Below are 21,094 nucleotides of genomic sequence, written 5' to 3'. Positions count from 1 at the left end.
TCAGTGGGCAGGTGCTACAGGTGTAGCCTCACTAGCGGCCTGTGGTAATAATCCAAATGTGGCCTTGCGCTCAGGGGTTATGGAAATGAAGGCTCTCATGAGGGCATGGATGTCCAATGAGTTCAAAATGTCATTGTGGACATGCATCAGTGCGAGGTGACTCAGTCTCTTCTGGGTCATGGTGTTGCGTAACCATGTTTTCAAGCGACGCAAGGTAGAGAAGGTCCGTTCGGATGAGGCCACGGAGATGGGCAGGCACAGACATAACTCTATGAGTTTTTCAGCTTCTGTAAACAGGGATCTTGCTTGTGGATGGATCTTGGAGAGGCATGTTGCTACATCTTGAACTGTGACACAACGAGACTCTCTGGTGACATCGCCAAGCATTCTGAGCTGGAGATCAAGGCGGGCTGCGTCCAGCTCCTTGGGGAGGTGAAGGGGCTCCAAATCAACTGTTTCACTTTTCCCCTCTGCTGCCTCTATAACTGCCCTCTCTCGGTTCGCTGCTACTGTCATACTCTCCTGATCAAATCTTCTCTTCAGCTCCGCTGACACCAAATCAACGGCCTCGTAAAAGCTACGTCGCCAAATCACTGTTGCTGCGTCGTGCGCAACTGCCTCTGGCTCTGTGGTTTGGCGAAAGCGAGCGGGTTCTGCTCACTCTTGGAGTGGTGTCTGGCATTTTCAGGCCCATTTGTGAGCCACGGGTTTCAACCTGGCGGACCATGTCATCCACGACGGCATCATCCCGGAGTTTGGCTATGCGTACTTTGAGCACATTTGCGCATTCAAGCGCACCGAGGGCACTTGCTTTGGGACTCTGCAGAGTCTTGGCGACTATTTCACATGGATCGAACAGTGCATGGCAGCAGAGAAGACCGAACAATGTTCTCCCTTTTAGAGCCTGTTTGTGTAGTCCAGCGATCTTTGCCCTGCCCTCCCCTCTGACACTCTTGTCATCTTTTAGCGTATTCAGTGTGGCCAGGAGAGTGCTGTATGAGGAACATACGCGTTTGATTGCTGAAGCGCGGACGCACCACCTGGTCGGGCACAGGCCAAGGATGTTGACAGCCTCCTCGTCGCAGCCAAAAAGCGACTGATAAAGCTGTTTTCGCTTTGACGATTCTCTAATCACAACAGAAACGCCTTGCACAAAGTTCAAAGTGTCGGCCACAAGACTGACTTCACGTGTGACTTCTTGGAGAATCAAGTCCAGTGAGTGGTTGCTGCAGTGCACATAGAGTGACTGAGGGCTTACTTCTTTAAGCCGAGCCTGAACTCCAGAAAAACACCCGGACATGTTGCTTGCTCCATCAAAGCAATATCCTGCAAGGCGTTCAATAGGGATATTCAGCCTTAAAAATATGTCCTTGATGCATGTGAAAAGAGTTTCCCCAGTGCTGTCAGGAGCATTATAAAATCCCAAAAATACGCAATGGGGCTCCAGGCTGCTACTTTCAACAAATTGCAGATTGCATGAAAACTGCTCCATAGTGCTCATGTCAGTCGTGCCATCTGCAGTTAATCCATAAAATCTGCATTTAGATGAACGGGTTACAATATCCCTCTGGATAGCATGGGCAAACTGTTGAATGATTTCGTTTTGTACTTTATCAGACATCCAATTGTCTCTTTTTTGAATCCATTGCCGTTCTTCTGGACGCTCATATGCACGCTCAATCATTAGTTCATAAAGTATTCCATCACGTGTTGTGTCACCCCTGAAGGCGATTCCCTTGCTGCCCAGGAATCTGATCGTTCTGAAAAGCATCTCCAAAACGTGTCGCGCAATGCCTTGCTGTTTGTCAGCAGCATCAGACAAAAGGGCATTGATGGATACATTACACAAAGCAGCATGCCTTTCTATTGCATCGGTGTGCAACTTAGATCTCTCGTGCTCTTTGAATTTTTCAATTGCTTTACGCCAGTTTGTAAAGCCTCTCTTCAGGAAGGGATTGTCTGCCCTAAAACTGTCTTCAGCAATCAGTTTTTTTTCCACTGCTTTCACACAAGTAAAACACACAACGTGATCACTCTCCGCCACGTAATGAAGCCACTTCCATTTCGAAAACCAAGTTGCTGTGAATGCACGGCTGAAAGTTTCTTTCCCAAAACGTCTGGCAGGAAAATTGTAGTCGGATGGCTGGAAAGGCTCTTCAAATCCTGCCAAGTCAGCTTGACAGCTAGGTGGAGGTGCTGGTGGCGGAGGTCTGGCTGGACCGCAGGTGGGCTCCACGTTGACATTGGCCGCAGTGCGAGGCCTGATCCTCGGGGTGTTGTCACCTGTGCTCTCCGAGCAGCTACAACCAGGCGAAACCGATGGAGTACTGGTCGAGCTGTTTTCCTGGGCTCGCTGGTGCTGGACTTCACCAGCTGTGCTCTTTTTAGAAGCTGGTTGTTTACCAAAAAAATCTACAATACGTTTTTGTGTCATTATTTGTGACAGATTTTTTGTTTGCGATCATTTAGCTACAGCAGGAAATGCTCCGTTTCAACACGTGCGCACCGCGCATGCGTGCTTCTTCTTCTTCTCTAGCCTATAGCATGTAACTTCCTTGATTGGAAGGTTGATCTATTCTATTTAAATAGGCTACATTTTCAGTATATCAATAATGCAATAATTTCCCAAACAAGAAAGGAACACAGTGCACTGCAAAAAAAAAAAAGAAAAAAAAAAAAAAGAAAAAAAGATTTAATCAAAAAATCATAAAAATCATCTCTCGTTACTAGGGGGTGCTGCAGCACCTGCAGCACCCCTACTTCCCGCTGCGCTGGTTACGCCAGTTGCACCAAGAGGGCTTAAGCCTTCTTTTGACTAAGCCCAGGCGTAACTCTTACGCCTGGCCAGGAGGAGGCGTAAAGTGCCTGTGACTGTAACAGAGATCTCCGTGGTAGTCTATCAGCGGAGACCTGCTGTGATTGAGTCCTCACGGTCCTCATCGTCGTCAAGTCGCCTTCGAAGCATGACGTGCGATTATAACAAACTAGTTGTGTGGCTTAGCCTTCCCAAATGTTGAGGGTCGTTTTTTAGAATTGAATACATAGAATTGGGAACGTTACATTCAATTTCATTCAGACTGCCTGGCAGTCAATCGCCGCCATTTTCCCCCAGAGCTTCCACAGGAGGAGGGAGGGTGGGACGAGGGAGGGTGTAGTGACGCACATACAGTAGTGGCCATATGGCACAGTGACGCTCCAAGCAGGTCGCGAGGCACATTTTTGGGCCAATCAGGGGGCATTCCCCGGCAATTCACATGGACGCGCTTTGCTATGCCCGACATAGTTACGACCAGGCATAAACCGTGTTGGTGCAACCGGCATAAATCCACTCTTAAGACTGGTCTTAACAACGACCGGCATAGGAGTTATGACCAGGCATAACTAAGCCCTGTTGGTGCAACTGGCCCCTGGTGGCTAGTGTTTTTGGGCGGAGCGCTCTGGGCGTCTCAAGCTGAGAAAAGTTGAACATTTGGAGGAAAGCGCGCTCCTCCTACCCCTTCTCCTGGCAGAGGGATCTTCAAACTCCGCTGCTCCCATAATTGCCGATAATCTGGCTTTCATGTTTACAGTGTGAACAATCAACAACAACAAACAGACGAAACTACTGTATCTGGCTACCGTCCATTTGACCGCTGTGCCCTGCGTGCGACGGCAGAGAAAACAAAACAAAACAGAAAGGGCGCTCCATGCGCTGTCATCTGTGCGTGTTGGAAGCGCTCTGGGCATGATTTCCAAAGCATTCTGATGTGAAAAACACGTTCCCAGTGTGCACGGCCGCTAAGGCTCTCAATGTGATTCTCCATGGATGTGCCCTAGTGGCCCTTGAAGCCACCCTAAGAGCAACATCTGTTCACTTCCGCATCCAGAACATCCAGAATGATGCGTTTTGCAACTGATTTATGTTTCCATCATTATTTGATGTCAGTTTTGTGAGTGCGGCAGCCTACTCCGGAGAGTAACTCTGAACCATGACAAGTGGCGGTAGCATCAGTGGAATGGAGGTTAGCCTACCTAAGGGGTCCTTCGGTGTTTGTGGCCAGCTCAGGCCATGAATGGTAGCGCTCCGTCTTGGCGAGTACTATGCTGTTCATTTCTTTACATAAAACAAATAAGATGGAACTCCTACCAAACATAATGTTACACTAGAAAAGTAGCCGCGGTCTTCTGTTTGGAATCACATGGGAAGAGCGAACACCGGTTCCCCAGTCTATGTATCCTTCTGTTTGAGTCACTCCCTTAGCTAATGCCCCTTTGTGATGACACAGCCACAGGACAGACTGTACATACTGTACTTTACCATGACATAACTAACTGTAACACTAGAGTAATATGATCAAATGTTTCATGTCCTCTTTCACTCCAGACAAGTGATGTGTCACTCACCTGTCGCACGCCGGCAGTGTCGAGCTGTTGCGGTAGGGAGTGTTTGCGTCGAGCAGGTGTCGGCTTCCCTGCCATGTCACAGCTAGCCTCATCATTCTCCACCATCAGCTCGTCATCCTCACCCACTGACTCCAGACGACTGCCCCCCCCTAGCCCACAAAACAGGCATCAGAATCAGAATTTATTGGCCAAGTATGAAGCTTCTTGCAGACATTTTTGTTTTGCAAAGAGCTTTCTCATGTGCTGTCATTTTCTTGTCCTCTGCATTTTTTGGTGAAACTTTGTTGTTAACACATTGAGTGCCAGCCGTTTTTTCAATGCTGTAGGTAAGTTGTGCCAGGTTTTTTTTTTGAGGATTCTGGCTCATTTTACAAGAGCCGAGGATTCTTTTCTGTTAAGACTTCGTGAACACCAATCATCTAAAAAGAACTAATAGAATGTGTGCTTTCTCTGTCTAAAAGAGTTAGTTTGTAGAGTTAGTAGTTATGTAGATATTAGCCGTTGAGTACAGCATGGTTTCAGAGATTTTCAGAGAGTTTTGAGATAAATGGATTTTTAGAACCACCTCACGTGCCTGTGATTATGGGTGCCCTTGGACAAGTCTGTATACTGTTTTGTGTGTGTGTGTGTGTGTGTGTGTGTCTGTGTGTGTGTGTGTGTGTGTGTGTGTGTGTGTGTGTGTGTGTGTGTGTGTCTCCAAACTCCTCCCTCCGTAGGTGTGGCTTTGCAGTGTTTTGTCACAGGCGAGTTTCTGTTGCCTCACAGATCCCAAAAAAATAGAAGGGAATCGCAGGAGCGGGGAAGAGGAGAGGCGAGGGGGGGGGGGGGGGGGTTAGACACGGGAGAGAAATTCCTTCGCGATCCCCTTCTTCCAATCTTGAGGCAGCCTACTCCGCTCTGCTGCTGCTCCTCTGGGCTGCTGCTGCTGGCGGCTCTCGGGCGAGTCTGGAAACAGGCTCGTTCGTTTCTTGAGGTGTCGGCTGAGAGCTTTGAAGAAGCTTTTGCGATTCTGGTCTTATTTATGCGCAAAGGTACTCGAGTGTGTGTGTGTGTGTGTGTGTGTGTGTGTGTGTGTGTGAAATCGAAAGAGTTTTCGCCCAGCTATTTCCTTGAAAATTAGAATGGCTTTCTCCCGCGGACTGGCTTTCTCTCTGTCTGGAGAGAACTGTCGCCACTTAGTGGTCGGTAAAATAGATTATACACATTCTCTTCCTCCAATATTGATATAGAAGACGTAAAAGGGGTTGATTGATGTCCCACCATCAAAAAAAAAAAATGTTTATGTAAGACGAGATATCTCGTCTTTGGCACTCAACGGTTGGATTATGTAAGACGAGATATCTCGTCCATGGCACTCAACGTGTTAAGTTTGTTCTTGTTTTTCTGTCTCTTAGTTTAAGTGTTTCGCTATTCCTAGCCATCGAAACTTGACCTGTTTAAAACCTGTTAATTGCTCACAGCCTGGCCTGAGGTGGCCAGCCACTGTGGTTAGACGCTGATTCCTGGAAGGTGTGGCCTGACTCCCTGTTGAACCAGTATTTCTCAGCATAGTCAGTCTAGAGCGGCAGCTCTAGCAGCAGCCTCTGGGCACGAAGACTCTGGGCACAAAGGGAGTCTTTCGGGCTGGCACACAGGAACGGGGTCCGGGACCAGGATCGATAATGTTGGTCACGGGTTTGACTACCGCGAACAACTCATCCATGTTCGCTCTGCCCTGCAGCAAGGCGACCAGCTCGTGCAGCGCGCCGAGGGGCGTTTCAATGGCGTTTCTCCTCTCTGCAACGGGAAGCGTTTCTCCGTTTTCTGTTTTTCCTCCTGCTCCATTTCAAAACAACAGCTGGGGTAGTTGTTTGTTCACGTGTTGTCGGCTTGCCTTTGAGGCCAGGTACCTGATACCATGTCACAGGCTGGGGAAGTCTTTGAACTACGCACTGCACTAATAAAAACAAAAACACGTCAAACACGTCTTTGGCGGGGAGGCACATTCTTGATAAGACGTTAAAGACGTCTTTGGCCATGAATGAGTTAAGAAAACTGAGACCATCTCAGCTCATGCTCTATCTCAATCCCTCCACTTTCTAGCCCTCACAGACAGGCACGTGCACACATAGACATGAAAGGGGGCTTGAGCCCCTGCCTTTTTTTCAGTCTGTAAAAAGTGCCTTTTTTTTTTTTTTTTTTTTTTTTTTATTATAATACATTTTTCATTTTCATTCCAACAACACATGAACAAAACAAACAGCTCAGACACATTAAAAAATAAAATAAAAAGTGCCCTTTCCTGACCATGAATGCATTTCTAATGGTGCTTTGTATGGAAATTGCCCTTTCCATGCCGTCACTGAAGGCAGCATTCAAAGAGAAATGCCTTTTCCGAGCTCTCTTGGCCTTGAATGCACCATTTGTAATAGGCCTCTGCATGGAGCAGTGTTTTTCTAAACTGCCCCTGAAGGCACCAACCCAAAAATGAACCCAAAAATGAATGAATAAATAAATACATAAATAAATAAACCACCCAATAAATAAATAACCAAAATATAGGGAACAAATGCAGAATTGTTGCTCTTGAAAATATTTTTTACTTTACACTATTGGAAAGGGATGTTGTGTTGTTGAATCCGCAAAAAAAATAAAAAAAATTCTAATACAGCTTATCTAAATCTTCTGTCTTGCTTTTTAGAATTATGGTTAAAATGCATGGTATATTACAAGCCTCACTCAGTATCGTTCAATGTTTCTGCCTGTGTTGCTATCTGTTGTAGTACAACAACCTAAAGGGAGAAAAGGAGCAAATACATATTGATGCTTAAATGATTTCACAACAGTATTGCAACAGCATGCAACTTTTATATACTAATATTATTCAGTTATGGAGTTGTTTTTCCGTGACAAGTCTCATCCTAAAATGAGATATTCCTCTAAATCTGGTTAAAATCGGAATATTTAAAATGAGTTATACCCCTAAATTGGCCTTCAAATTGCCTCAAATTTCTGCCGCCGCCCTCCGGACGGCGGCTGTAGTGCCCTTTTATGAATTTGAGCCCCTGCCCCTCTAATGTTCTGTGCACGTCCCTGCTCACAGATACCTAGATCATACCTGAAAACACTGCACTCTCTGCTGCTTACTCTTTCTCTCACACCCCTAGAGCCTCATGGTCGCGGGGGGAGGCACAGGTCTCCTCATCTCTCCCAAATGGACGGACACTGTCACTCCTCTCTCTTATTTCTCTATATCCTCTTTTGAGTCCCATGCAGTTGCCGTATCCCTACCTATCAAGCTCAACATTGTGGTAATCTACCGCCCGCCTGGTCCGCTTGGTGAATTCCTCGATGAAATGGACACCCTCCTCTCCGTCTTTCCTGAGAATGGTACGTCACTCATTCTTCTGGGTGATTTCAACATCCAGCCGGTAACCTTGCAATCTCTGCCTTTCCTTAACTTCTTCTCATCCTTCGACCTCTACCTCTCTCAATCTCCTCCAACTCACAAAGCAGGGAATGTGCTTGACCTGGTCTTCACCTGCTCCACCTCCAACCTCACTGTGACTCCTCTTCCTGTATCCGACCATCACTTTATAACCTTCTCCCTTCCCATCTCCCAACCCACCTCCCACCCATCACGCCCTCACTCTATCACCCCCCGACGCAACCTAAAAACTATCTCACCTAACTCCCTCTCTTCTGCTGTACTCTCCCTGCTTCCCTCAGCCGAGCAGTTCTCTCTCCTGTCCACTGAGGAGGCTTCCACTACTCTTCTATCCTCTCGCTCCTCCGCTCTTGATTCCCTCTGCCCACTCACCACTAAGCCTGCCCGATCCTCTCCCCCTGCTCCTTGGTTGACTGAAGCTCTGCAAACTCATCGAACAGAGCGAGAGGAAATGGAGAAATCGTTTCTATTGTCCCACCCCAGTCAACAAAATAATCCGAATTGCATCAAAACACAGATGTTTTTAACAGGTATATGATGTGATGGTGTCGTTATGAAATAGGGATAATATATACAGTCAATAGGCCTACACCTATCCAAATTACGCATGGCGAGAATTACAGCATGCCTCACACAAACTGTATTACAGGGACTGCAAGACGGGAATCTGGTTTGTTTGATGTAACGCCCAGGTATTGGCAGGCCACAGCTGTGAATAATTCTGGTAGTTAACACCGCCCAAATCCCGTTTGCACTGTGCATAAATGATTTGGCACACCTCTAATCTCCACTTGCGCCCGTTGTTGTGATGAGTTATGCTCCCCTGTGAGTAATTGCATCCCCACCATATTTTGTGGCTGTTTTAACTTAAAAAGAGGGAGGTCACGTCTACCCAAACAAATATATCATTTTTAAACAATTATGTTTCTGTATAAATCATTACAATATGCTCCCGTGAGGTGGGGATGCGTTTAGCTGCTGCCGGGGGATGCAAAACTCAGCATAACACCTGGACACTAGCGCAAGGTGGACTGCAAACTTCCCTGCCTTAAGGCACGCGCAAACAGGTGCACAAGCGCAAATAGGGGATATCGCCTGTACCAAGATAGAGCCCTGGGTTGCTAGAGGCTTTAAGTTCCAGGATATTTCATACAATAGCTGTTTTAGAATTTAACACCTTGATTGCCAGCGACGAGTGTACTCGTCAAACACAATCCAGCTGTTAACTGCCAGCGACGAGTGTACTCGTCAAAAAAATCGATTTTTTTTTTTTGACGGTAGGTTGTGCATCTAAGCCTTTTACATCTCTTATATAGGTATTGGACGTGTACAACGTGTACAACCCATTCCACCGACCCACTAAGTGGCGACAAGGGAGGAGGAAGGGAAGCAAAAAGCAGTGTGACTGAAGCCATTCTCATGAAGGTGGATTGGCGAAGGCGCTTTCATTTTCGCGCTGATTGCTGGCGGTGCGGGATTGCAGATTTGCATAGTGGATTGCGGGTGGGACACACTTTGAAACACGCAGCATAATATGACCAGAATCGCAAAAGCTTCATCAAAGCCCTCAACCAAAACTCCAAGACGCGAGCGAGTCCAACCAGACTTCCTCAAAGAGCGGCCGCACAGACAGGCACACACCCGCACAGCAGCAGCAAAGCAATGGTGACAAGCGGGGACTGCCCCCTAGTCCGACACCAAATTGGAAACAAATCCCATTCTAAAAGGCTTTTAGAATGGGATTTTCAACCCATTCTTTTTTGTTTCTTTTTCGCTATAATTTAGAGTAATTTAATTTCTATTCAGAAATTTATTTGAGAGGTCGAGAGTATGAGAAAGTGCATTTGCAAAGGTAGGAAAGTGCTTGTGACACCGCTGCAGCAAAAAAGAACGCCCACAGGAGGGAGGAGTTGAGCAGAGGGAAGTTTACTGCTGTTATGGAGGAAATTACTGTTCAAACTATTGTTTAGGTCTTACTGATGCCAAAAATGAATGGTTAAAGTGACTGTTCTATCGAATTTCACAAAAAGCTGTTTATCTCTAAATATTTTTTCTGATGCTGAAACCATGCTGTATTCAAGTGCTAATGCTTACATAACTACTAACTCTACAAACTAACTCTTTTAGACAGAGAAAGCACACATTCTATTAGTTCTTTTTAGATGATTGGTGTTCACGAAGTCGTAACAGAAGAGAAACCTCGGCTCTTGTAAAATGAGCCTAGAATCCTCAAAAAAAACCCTGGCAGAAGCTACCTACAGCAAGAAAAAAACGGCTGGCAGTCAATGTGTTAAGTCATAAAATCAATATGATGCAGATAGGCAAAAGACACTATCTAACATTGAATCAGAGTTAAAAGTGCTAAATCTAAAACGTAGTGAATTCCTAGTGCATAGAGCTAGGCAATCCAGTTACCTAGATGGTAGCAGTCCAAGCTTTTTGCTGGCAAGTAAAATTTGGATGAATGAACGACTAGCTGACATTCTGACTATAATGAGCAATGATGGTATCTTACTTAATGACCCACTTCTAATTAATCGTGAATTTCAGCTTTTCTATAAAACCTTATACACATCTGAATTGGATGCACCAACAAAGGAATTGGAAACCTTTTTTTCAGGCTTGAATCTACCTAAACTTACAGCCAATGACATGATCTTTCTGGACTCTCCTATAACATTACAAGAACTATACGACTCTTTAAAACTTATGGAAACAAGGAAAATCACCAGGATGGGATGGCCTCCCTCCAGAATTGTATTTGTATTTTTAGGATGACCTTGGCCCATTGCTGTTGGATATGATATACACAGCTATTACTCAAGGGGGTTTCCATAGAGACGTAAATACTGCCATTATTTCATTGTTACATAAGAAAGGAAAAGACCCCACTTTATGTTCCAGTTATAGACCCTTATCACTTATAAATGCAGATATCAAACTATATGCCAAGGTATTATCCCGTCGACTTGAGTCAGTACTACCAACAGTAGTACATCCCGACCAAACAGGTTTTGTGAAACATAGGTTATCATCTGATAATATCCACCGTCTTCTCCATATTATCCATGGCGCATCCAATCAGCAGTCACCTTGTGCAGTGATGTCAGTCGACGCTGAAAAAGCGTTCGACAGGCTTGAATGGCCTTATCTTTGGTACACAATGAATAATATGGGATTCGGTGATACTTTTATGAAAATGTTAAAAATATTGTATCATAATCCTATGGCAATGGTCCTAACAGGTAATCAGTGCTCTCCACAATTCCCTATTGCACGTGGCACAAGACAGGGTTGTCCCGCCTCTGCACATTTATTTGCAATTTCCCTCGAGCCATTAGCCCAAAAAATTAGACTATCTGAGGCAGTGAAACCAATAATAATTAATAATTCACATCATAAAATATCTTTATATGCTGACGATGTATTATGTTTCATGGACCAAGTACCTACAACACTCCCAGTTGTCCTGGATTTATTTACAAAATTTAGTGCAATATCTGGCTATAAAATTAACCTCACTAAGTCACTAATACTACCCTTGAATGCAGCAATGACAGATTTGGACATATGTACAGAGATTCCGATTGTACAAAACTTTAGATACCTGGGAATAGATATACACCCATCTTTAGAGAGAATTATAACTCAAAACTATAGAAGCTTGCTCAATTCTATAAAGGTGAATATGGACAAATGGGCCAATTTAACATTATCCTTGGCTGAACGTATCTCAATATTGAAAATGAATATTCTGCCAAGAGTAAACTTTTTCGCTAGTATGCTTCCACTGTCACCACCTGTTAGATTTTGGGACAAACTTCAAGGTTGTGTCTCAAAATACATTTGGAAAGATCAGTTCCCTAGAATTAGAACAACTATATAAACGATTAAACGATTAAACGATTTTCAGACGGCAGCCCGTCTTTATTGTCACACAACACACTACAACACATGCACGGAGGGCCACAACACACACATGCTGACGGTGGCCGGTGAAATTTGTCCTCTGCATTTAACCCATCCTGGCTTTGTCCTTTCCTCCTGGGGCAGGCCAGGAGCAGTGGTCGCTTTCTCGTACAGCGCCCGGGGACCGACTTCGGATGTTGTCGTCACTGGTCGGATGACGATGACGATCTGATCTTCTGCATGTTTTTAGTGGGGGGGGTTATATACGGAGGAACCCCCCTGGGGGAGCACGGGGAGAACATGCAAACTCCACACAGACAGAAAGGCCCTTACGACGAGATACCCCACCTGGGCAGTAGGCACTGAAGATATGGGGGGGAACACAACCACAGCGCCCGCAGTGTCCCAGGCGAGAATCGAACTCAGGACCTTCTGACTGCGAGGCGACAGCTCTACCACTGAGCCACCGTGCCCCTATTACAGCATGATAGAATGTCTGGAGGTCTAAATGTGCCAAACTTTGAAATGTACTATTATGCCTTCATGCTTCGCCCTTTAAAGAATTGGTTCAATAATAACTCTAAGGTGTCGTGGGCAGAGATTGAAAAACAAATAGTGTCACCACTTGTACTTAAAGATGCTCTGTTTTCTGATTTATCTGACCACTACTGTCTTGAACACTTTAGTCCAATTGTTGCTCACTCTATTCATATATGGAACTGTGTAGAAAAGCTTGGCGATTGGGGATAGATCTGGCACCTCGATATGCCAATATTCAGGAATAACCACTTGAACATTGGAGAGAAACCCATCTATTTCCCACAGTGGCAGAATCAAGGGATTCATACCTTACCGGATGTTATGAATGATGAAGGATTAAAGTCCTTCCTAGAGTTAAAAAGAGATTTTAATTTGTCTGGTTCATCTTTTTTTTCTATTTGCAACTCCGGGCGGCTATGCACACTTATGGTGTGCCATGGAATCAGCCTCTCAAAATACACCCAATGGTGGAAATGCTTAAAACTCCCCAGCCTGGGGTGGGTTTTGTGTCACATGTATATAAAAAGATGCAACACAATACTCAAAGCTATATGGGAATTGTTAAAGTCTGGAATATTGATTTGAAAGATTATGGACTGATAATAGACTGGAAAAGAGTATGGAGGAACATTTCTGCTACTTCCCGCAATTATAATAATCAACTGTTACATTATAAAATGATTCATAGATTATATCTATCACCTAGAAAGTATTGCCAATTACAGATAACTACCACCCTTTTTGCTTGCTATGTCCACAAAAGTCAATTGGCACCTACATCCATATGTTTAGGGAATGCTCAGGTGTGAGATCATTTTGGGTACAGATTGCACTGATATCATTGGCTCTAAAATACCCTGTTTACCCAATGTTATGTTGTTAAATGATGATTCCTCCCTCAATATGTCTGGTAAAACCAAAAAAATATTTTTCTCTGGCCTTACAGCTGCAAAGAAGATTCTGGTAATGAGATGGAAACCACCCCACGTCCTTAAAGTACAGTAGATCAGTGGAGTCTTTATTTCATAGTACTCTTGTTTTAGAATCATCCATAGCAAGGGTTAGGGTTAGGGTAAATGGTGCAAAAAGGGAAACAATTGAAGCTCTTACAGATGCAATCGAATTAGTAAAACGATATAGCCTACGTCGAGTGGTGTAAAGTGTATCATATTGTATAGCGTGCTTGCATGCATGTGTATATCTGCACTTTATATGTGATTGTATGTATGCTCTTTTATATGTTTTGGTGTGTACAGGAGATGGTGAATGGGGAAGGGGAATGAAAGCAGCCAACATGTTAATGTGAATGTTATGTCTATAATGTCATAATAAAAATTTGGTCATAAAAAAAAAAGAATTTAAGTCATTACATATTCAATAAAGCTATAATTGCATACACATAATTAATGGTATGAGTTATTAGACATGGACAGGCAATAGGCAGACACTATCTACAGACAGACAGCTTATCTGTCGTGGCATTGAGAAGGTCAAGGTGTACATAGGTCCAAGCAGATTTCACCCTCTGCCCCACAGCAACATGTCATATCACATGTGGCTGACCTTGCTGCCACACACAGAAACATTAGATCATCCCCGCCCCCTTGTGCCTCTCCTCTCTGCTCTCCTCTTCTCTCTCTCCTTCTCAGGTGTCCTTCATTGACCTGATGTACACCCCCGCCGCTGCAGCCCTAGGTCCGGTCATCATCGTCCCAGCTACCTGTCGTCACTCTAGGCCAGGGGCACTCAATTAAAAGTCATAGAGGTCCAGTTAGAGAAAATGTCCTCAAGCAAAGGTCCGGAACATTGTAACGTAGCTTGTGTTATTATTCAGTGCCATTGAACTTAGGCTACTTCAATGATTGCAGTAGCCTAATGGTACAATGTCTGTATGTAGACAACTATACTGACTGTTAAATCAAAATAAACATCAACAATGTTTATTTAGTTTTCATATTTAACTGGATTTATTATAAATAACTAGCCTATTATAATAATAAATACATGTTCTTTTCTCATTTCAAGTGAAAATAATGGCTGCATTTAAAAATAACATACAACAGAGTGCTTTGAAAAAATGTGCATCTTAAAAGTGCTTTAATTTTAGAAAAAAAATCCCCTTTTCTTCCTTTTCCTCCACCTTTTCTATTGAGAGAAGTGAGCTCCCTATCTGTCTGTGTATCTATCTATCTATCTATCTGTCTATCTATCTATCTGTCTATCCGTCTGTCTGTCTGTCTGTCTGTCTGTCTGTCTGTCTGTCTGTCTCAGTGTCTGTCTGTCTGTCTGTCTGTCTGTCTATCTGTCTATCGATCGTTCGCAATGCAAACGTCACATGCCGTTGGGCAGTGAATGTGTGAGTGTGCCCTCAGTCTGGACTTGAGTGTGTTTGCTCGTGTGGCGCTTTCATAGACAGGTTAGGATCGCATCGCACTTCACATGAGACATACTGCCTGGTTTTGAGCTGCCCGTGAGAACAATGAATGAACATGAGTCTGCCTACTCCGGATTAAAACAAAATCTTTGTTTTTGCGGTCTACTCGTTTCTTTTGAGCAAGCCATGTGAAATGACTTCTATCTCTCGCATTTCTCAGTCTCTCGCCTCTACTCCGTCCGTCGGTGTGTCACTGACACTCTTGCCTGCAGCACTGAAACAGGCAGAATCGAATCGGATATTTGATTGGCTGAGTAGCATCACATGTGATGATTTAGAGTGCATACATTGGTCTGTGAGCTTCCTGGCAGATAAACCAGTACCGTAAAGGCTAGAAAACCATGTGCCGGTTAAAATAGAAACGCTCCGTGAAATGTAACAATTCTCAATGATTTGTAGGTTATAGGGCTCGGTCCGGATAGGACGGCGTTTGGGTCCGGATGCGGACCGGAGTCCGGACTTTGAGGATCGCTGCTCTAGGCCATCTACCCACTACTCCTTCTCCTGTCTGACACCCTGACACCCCGGGCTCATCATCACCACCGACCCCTATCCTCATCATCCTGGTCACCTGTCGTCACTCCGGCCTACCTACCCACTACTCCTTCGCCTGCCTGCCCAGGGGAAGGGGGGGGACATCCTCCCTCCCCCTTCCCCTGGCCTCATCATCACCTCCGACCCCTATCCTCCCCTCCTCTCCTCTTAATCGATGTCACCAATGCGGACTCATGGATTCCTCAGATCATCCTCGTGGAACTCCCAATCTTTTTACCCCTTTTTCACCTAGCTAATTACGGTAGCTAGTATTCTCTGAACCTACGGACACTTAAAGACTATACGAACACTTAAAGACTATATCTTCTATTTCTTTTTGGACTCTACTTTTTACATTTTCAACTCTCTTCCCTGATCTATTCCTTTTGTTGGACTCCTTTTTACATTTTCAATTTTCTGTTGTTTTGTAAATTTTATTTCCATAATCTGAAACTCTGTAAATGGTTTAGCCCGGCATCTCTCGGCTTGTCTCGGAGGGGGGTTCTCAGATGGGGTCCATAGCTGGACCCCTACAGTACATCGGCCTCACAAGGTCCTCCTTGTCCTCCTCAGCCAAGTCACTGAGGCAATCCATGTGGCAATCCATGTGGTGGAAAGGTTTTCTTGCGTGCACTGGGGGTGAGGGGGTGCCGCTGTGCCCCGGCCTGGCCTTCTCTCCCACGCCTTATGTGTGTGGGGGCCGGGGGCCAGGGTGGGGGGCATCGGTGCACACCATCACTGGTCGAGGGCTGCCGGTAGGTTAGAATAGCTTAGGTAGGCGATAGATTAGCTACAGCCTAACTATAGGCTGACCTGTTATAGTGTTCAGGCAAAGATCGGACTAGAGCAGAATAGGACAGGCCAGACTAGGCTGTAGATTAGCTAGATCCCCTGTGTCCTAGTTAGTTCTGGTTAATGTCTAGAGTAGTCAGTTTGTCTGATCTTCTCCCCCCCTCTCTTTCTCTTTCCCCCTTCCCCTGCTCCTTCCCCACTTCCCCCTTCCTGTTCTCTCCTCTCCCACATTTCCCATTCCCTCCCCACCTCCTCTCTTTCCATGCTCTCTCCTCCCCCACATCCCACCGCTCTCCCCCCTCCCCTGTCCCTCCTCTTTCTCCCCTCCCCTGCTCCTTCCCCTCCTCCTCTCCTCCCCAATTTTCCCCATTCCCTGCCACTTTCTGATCTCTCCTCTCTCACATTCCCCCTGCTCTCCCTCCCCTGCACCCTCCCACCTCTCCTTCTCCGTTTTCTCCTCCCCCACATTTCCCATTCTCTCCCCACCTCCTCCCTCTTCCTGCTCTCTCCTCCCCCACATCCCCCCGCTCTCCCTCCCTCCTCCCCTCTCCTGCTCTCTCCTCTATCCCCCTTCCCCCACTATTCTAAAGCATAGTACCCATTCTACTCCAAAGCATGGCACCCATTCTATCCCCTCCCACTATTCCGCCACTATTTTAAAGCATGGCACCCATTCTACCCTAAAGCGAGGCACCCATAAGCTCTATATGTGAACATGTGTTATTTGGCAAAGGGATTCACAACTAAAGGCCTGCAGCAAATTAAGTTAAGCATAGTTTGGTTGCTAAGAAATCGACATATGTCCGTTTGCAAAATGTGTGTCTATATTTCTCTATCATATGATTGTTCGATGTGTTATTATTACTACTGTAATTTGTTACTGTTGTGTCAGCTAGCCCTCCTTTCCCTGTTCTCTCCATATAGTCTCTCATACTCCCCCTGCTCTCCCTCCCTACATCCTCCCGTTCCCGAACCCCCCCCCCCCCCCCTCCACTTTTCTAAAGCATGGCATCCATTCAATTTTAAAGCATGGCACCCATTCTCTTTCTTTCCCCTTTCCCCTGCTACTTTCCCCAACTCTCCTTCTCCGTTCTCTCCTCCCCCACATTTCCCATTCTCTCCCCACCTCCTCCCTCTCCCTGCTCTCTTCTCCCCCACATCCCCCCGCTCTCCCTCCCCTCTCCTGCTCTCTCCTCTTGCTCCTTCCCCACCTCCTATACTCTCCAACATTTCCCATTCCCTCCCCACCCCATCACTCTCTCACATTCCCACTGCTCTCCTCCCTTCTCCTGCTCTCTCCTCTGCTCTATCCTATATTTCTATATTTTCTATATTTCTCTATCAATTGTTCAATGTGTTATCTTTATTCTGTAATTTGCTACTGTTGTGTCAGCTAGAATTAGCTAGACATATTCTCTGTGAAGCCCTCTGGGACATGCTTGTGAATTAGGGCTATACAAATAAACTTGACTTGACTTGAAAGTACATGACAAGTGTTACATCTTTACTGCATTCTATGACCATCTGTACTCTATACATCATGTACAATGTGATACTTGCAGTCCTCCTGTAATTAAAGTGTAACTTACCCCCAAAACACTTTTTTTCAGCTTTTAACCAATATGACTTTGGGGGTGGTGTGTGAAGAATTCTGTTCAGAATTTCCACATTTGAGACCAAACTGTTACCATTGTACCATTTGTATCATGTATTTCAGCTGCATAAGTGATCTCTATGGGTTCAACACTGCTTTTTTTTTGCCCTCAAAACTGCACAAAATGTGGTACAACCTGACGTCACGTTGTACCCAAAGACTATGGGATTTCAAGATAGAAACTCCCCTACTCGCCCTGTACCCTTTCCCGGCTCCTCACAACTCCAAGCCTATTCCCATGATGTCACAAGCATTTTCCTACCAATATGGCACTACAATACACACAGCTCATTGGCTGTTTGTGTCACTTGACCTGTTAATCACCTGTTAATTGATTACAATCGCCTGTTATTTTCCTACCAAGATGGCCATGTGGTGATGTAACACAATACTATCAATAAACGCCACTATAATCATAAAGGGAAGAAAATGGCATTGTGTTACTGTAAATCATTCCCAACCTTTTTCATAGTAAGGAGCCCTAATTGAGTTCATATTGGGGCAATGGACCCCCAACCTCTGCAGAAGAGACGAGAGGAGCTGTGCCTGAACTTTGCACTCAAACTCCAAAGGTCCACAGATTTCTCAAGCTGGCTCCCACCAACGTGCGCTGAGAGAGAAGGAGCAAGGACAAGACAAGGAGCACGGCTGAGAGACATCAAGTGTAAAACAGAGCGCTACAAAAAGAGTCCTATACCGTCCATGGTCAGATTGCTGAATGGACACAAATAAGAGCAATCCTGTGTTACTGTGTTTCTGGCTTTACTGTGATTTTTAGATATTGAACGAATTTTAATATTTAATATGTATTGTGCACTGCAATTCAGTTTGCTCATTTTAAACTGCCAGAGTGCATTTTGATGACACATGTATTTAAATGTGTAAATAAAGGACATATATTTGGTCTCTCAGATGCAAATCAGTTTATTTTTTATTTTTTATGTAGCCTAAATATGATTTTGTCCAGAATTCCATATATATTAGGTTGAGAGATAACAGAGAATCCTGGAATCCTCTCATCCTCATCATTGCCACATTATCCACGACAGGACCACTGGTGGTCACCGGACCCCACATTGAGAACCACTCAACCACTTTGATTGTGCAGAGAGGAGAGAGAGAGGACTCGTCTGTGCCCCTTTTTCACAAAGTGCAGCTCTGCCCCTGTCTGTGACTAGCGGCTTGTCTAGTCGTATGTAGCAGTTCACGCAAACAGATGCGGGATTCCCGCAATCCTGTACCCAATTTCAGACACTGATTGTGCAGAAAGGGGGGGGGGGCGTCGCCTGGGCGCACACCAGCGATTTTTGTTTGTGTTTGTTTGTTGTTGTTTTGTGAGGGCTACAGCCAAACTGGCGCCACAGGCAGGAGGCTGTTTCGCCTGTACTGTAGGGTGAGCAGCAGGGGCCTGAGGGGGAGAATGTTCCGTGGCCCGCTGCGGCTCTGCTCTGCGCTCGTGAGGAAAAAGCAGAGGTGCACTACACTTTTTGTCAAGAATCACGAAAAAGGGAGAAACGAAAATTAAAAAAGGACTTCATGGCGGTGTAGAGGATAAGTTGGACAAGGGAATAACGTGGAGAAGTCTCCCATTGTGATTACATGAGCGTGTTGAGAGCGGGGGGTTTTGTCCTGAGTATTGTGCTGTGCTGCGATAACCAGGCTCGCGTCACTAGGCTCTTTTAATGATACTTAAATGGGAGTCAATGGAGTCAATTTCTAGTTCGCCACTGATTCACTGAATGACCAAATTGATATAACTTTCAACCATTTTGAGCAACACTGTTTCCATACAGGCCACCAGCTAGTTGTGGATATTTATAAAGATTTTGGAGCTCTCATATAACAATAACAATGCCGTCTGAGGACAGCCAAAGAGTATAGTGAGACAAGAGCAGACGTTAATTTCTTGGTTTTTCCCATAGGTTTTTTCAAATCAAGCAGCATGCCGTTTTGTTACATATCTGGGGGGGTAAGTCCCCCTTTAAGTTTTTTAAGACAACTTCCCGACTCCTGGCTTCATTCAATTTGTTTCATATTGGCTGAAAATGTTGTTGATTATGCGGGATGAGAAGTGAGAAATTAATTTCCATTACAATAGCAGAATCCTTTTTGGGGCTATAAAGACCCCATTTAGAAAGGTTCTTAAAGTACCAACCTTGGGAGCGGCTGCAGAGCTTCATGGGTGTGGGGCTGCGACAGGGTCCTTTAGGTGCCTCTCCCCAGCCTGGTTCTTCGAGCTTCTCCAGGTCGCTCAGCTGCCAAGACAAAAACAAGTCAAGGCTTTACTAGTATCAACGCCAGACCCATGAGAGTTCTTAGGCTGTTAAACTAGGTTACTGCATGCTGCAGATCTCTCTCTGGGTCTGGGACACTCCTCTCACCAAACTGGGAATGGAATCCAGGCCAGTGATTGGCAAAATCAGTTACGACTTTGCGATCAAGGAGGCCCACCCACCCTGAGACTGCCCATCTAGATTGCTCCTTCAAAATTGAGCATTTCGAACCACTCTCTCATTGGTGCTACTACCTGTCACTCATTCAGTCTCAAACCCCTACACCCAAAATAGGCGTTCCAGCGCAATGTGTTAGAAAAAGGGGCCTTGGGTGCTCTAAATTGTAATGCCAGCAAATAGCTGGTCTTAGCGCAAACAACCCCACTACGCCAGGCGTACGCCTGAGCGCAGACAGTATTCTCCGTGCAGTGCAGGAAATCCTTGCTTGGAGACATACGCAGGGCATGGATGTATCTCTCTCTCTCCAACACTTCGTGCACGCAGACACTCTTCCCTCCTCAGAATGCCACATTGATTTTCAACTATAGCCTACATTGCAGAAAAAACACATCTTGATTTAAAAATGAGAATTCGTTTGTCTGGTTTTATTAGGCTACATAATTCTCGACCATACAGGTCTGTGGTGTAACATTAGATTACTTTAGGTAGGAGAGGGTAGGAGAAAATAAAAAGCAAATGTTGATCTTTTCCAACCATTATACGTTTAATAGCACCGCAATAGCCCTCTCCACTTCCCTCGTTGGGGGGAGAGAGAGAGAGACACGGGGCATACTGCCTCACCTCGTAATAGCCAGGAACCTATAGGCCTAGCTACAAAAGTTAACTGTTGAAAATTCGATGTCTGGTTGTGTCACGAGTAGCCTACAGCTGAAGTCCCTCTCGCCATCAAGCAGACAGTGACGGAAGCATGTGTCTTTATGTGCGCCAAGGGGAAAATGACGGACTAAATTGGTGGGATTCGATGTATATATTAATTAATTAATTAATTAATAAAATAGAAACAAATAGAAAATAGCTGATTAATAAAATGTGTGCTGGTGGAACGAAATTCAACTTCAAATAGAGCAGCATCACTCATCGCGGCTCTCAGTACACTGCGTAATTAAGCATGCAGTATAGCCCCGCAG

At 45.2% G+C, this 21,094-nt stretch overlaps 1 protein-coding gene across 1 annotated transcript in view; it reads right to left on the bottom strand.

Annotated features, from left to right (window-relative positions):
* LOC310800788 (PDZ domain-containing protein 2-like) overlaps positions 1–21,094 on the bottom strand; it is a gene marked incomplete at both ends in the record, with an annotated part of 59,220 nt that continues 38,126 nt past the window's right edge. The window contains 3 exons of the mRNA XM_083664711.1: positions 1–423; positions 4,384–4,532; positions 19,829–19,928. Of these exons, the coding sequence (XP_083520837.1) occupies positions 1–423; positions 4,384–4,532; positions 19,829–19,928 (672 nt within the window). The remainder of the gene's footprint in view (positions 424–4,383; positions 4,533–19,828; positions 19,929–21,094) is intronic.

The sequence above is a fragment of the Poromitra crassiceps genome, assembly GCF_964638095.1.
Source record: "Poromitra crassiceps genome assembly, contig: HAP1_SCAFFOLD_72, whole genome shotgun sequence".
NCBI classification, from domain to species: domain Eukaryota; kingdom Metazoa; phylum Chordata; class Actinopteri; order Beryciformes; family Melamphaidae; genus Poromitra; species Poromitra crassiceps.
The sequence above is the reverse complement of the archived record's forward strand: the minus strand, read 5'-3'. Positions and strand labels throughout refer to the sequence as shown.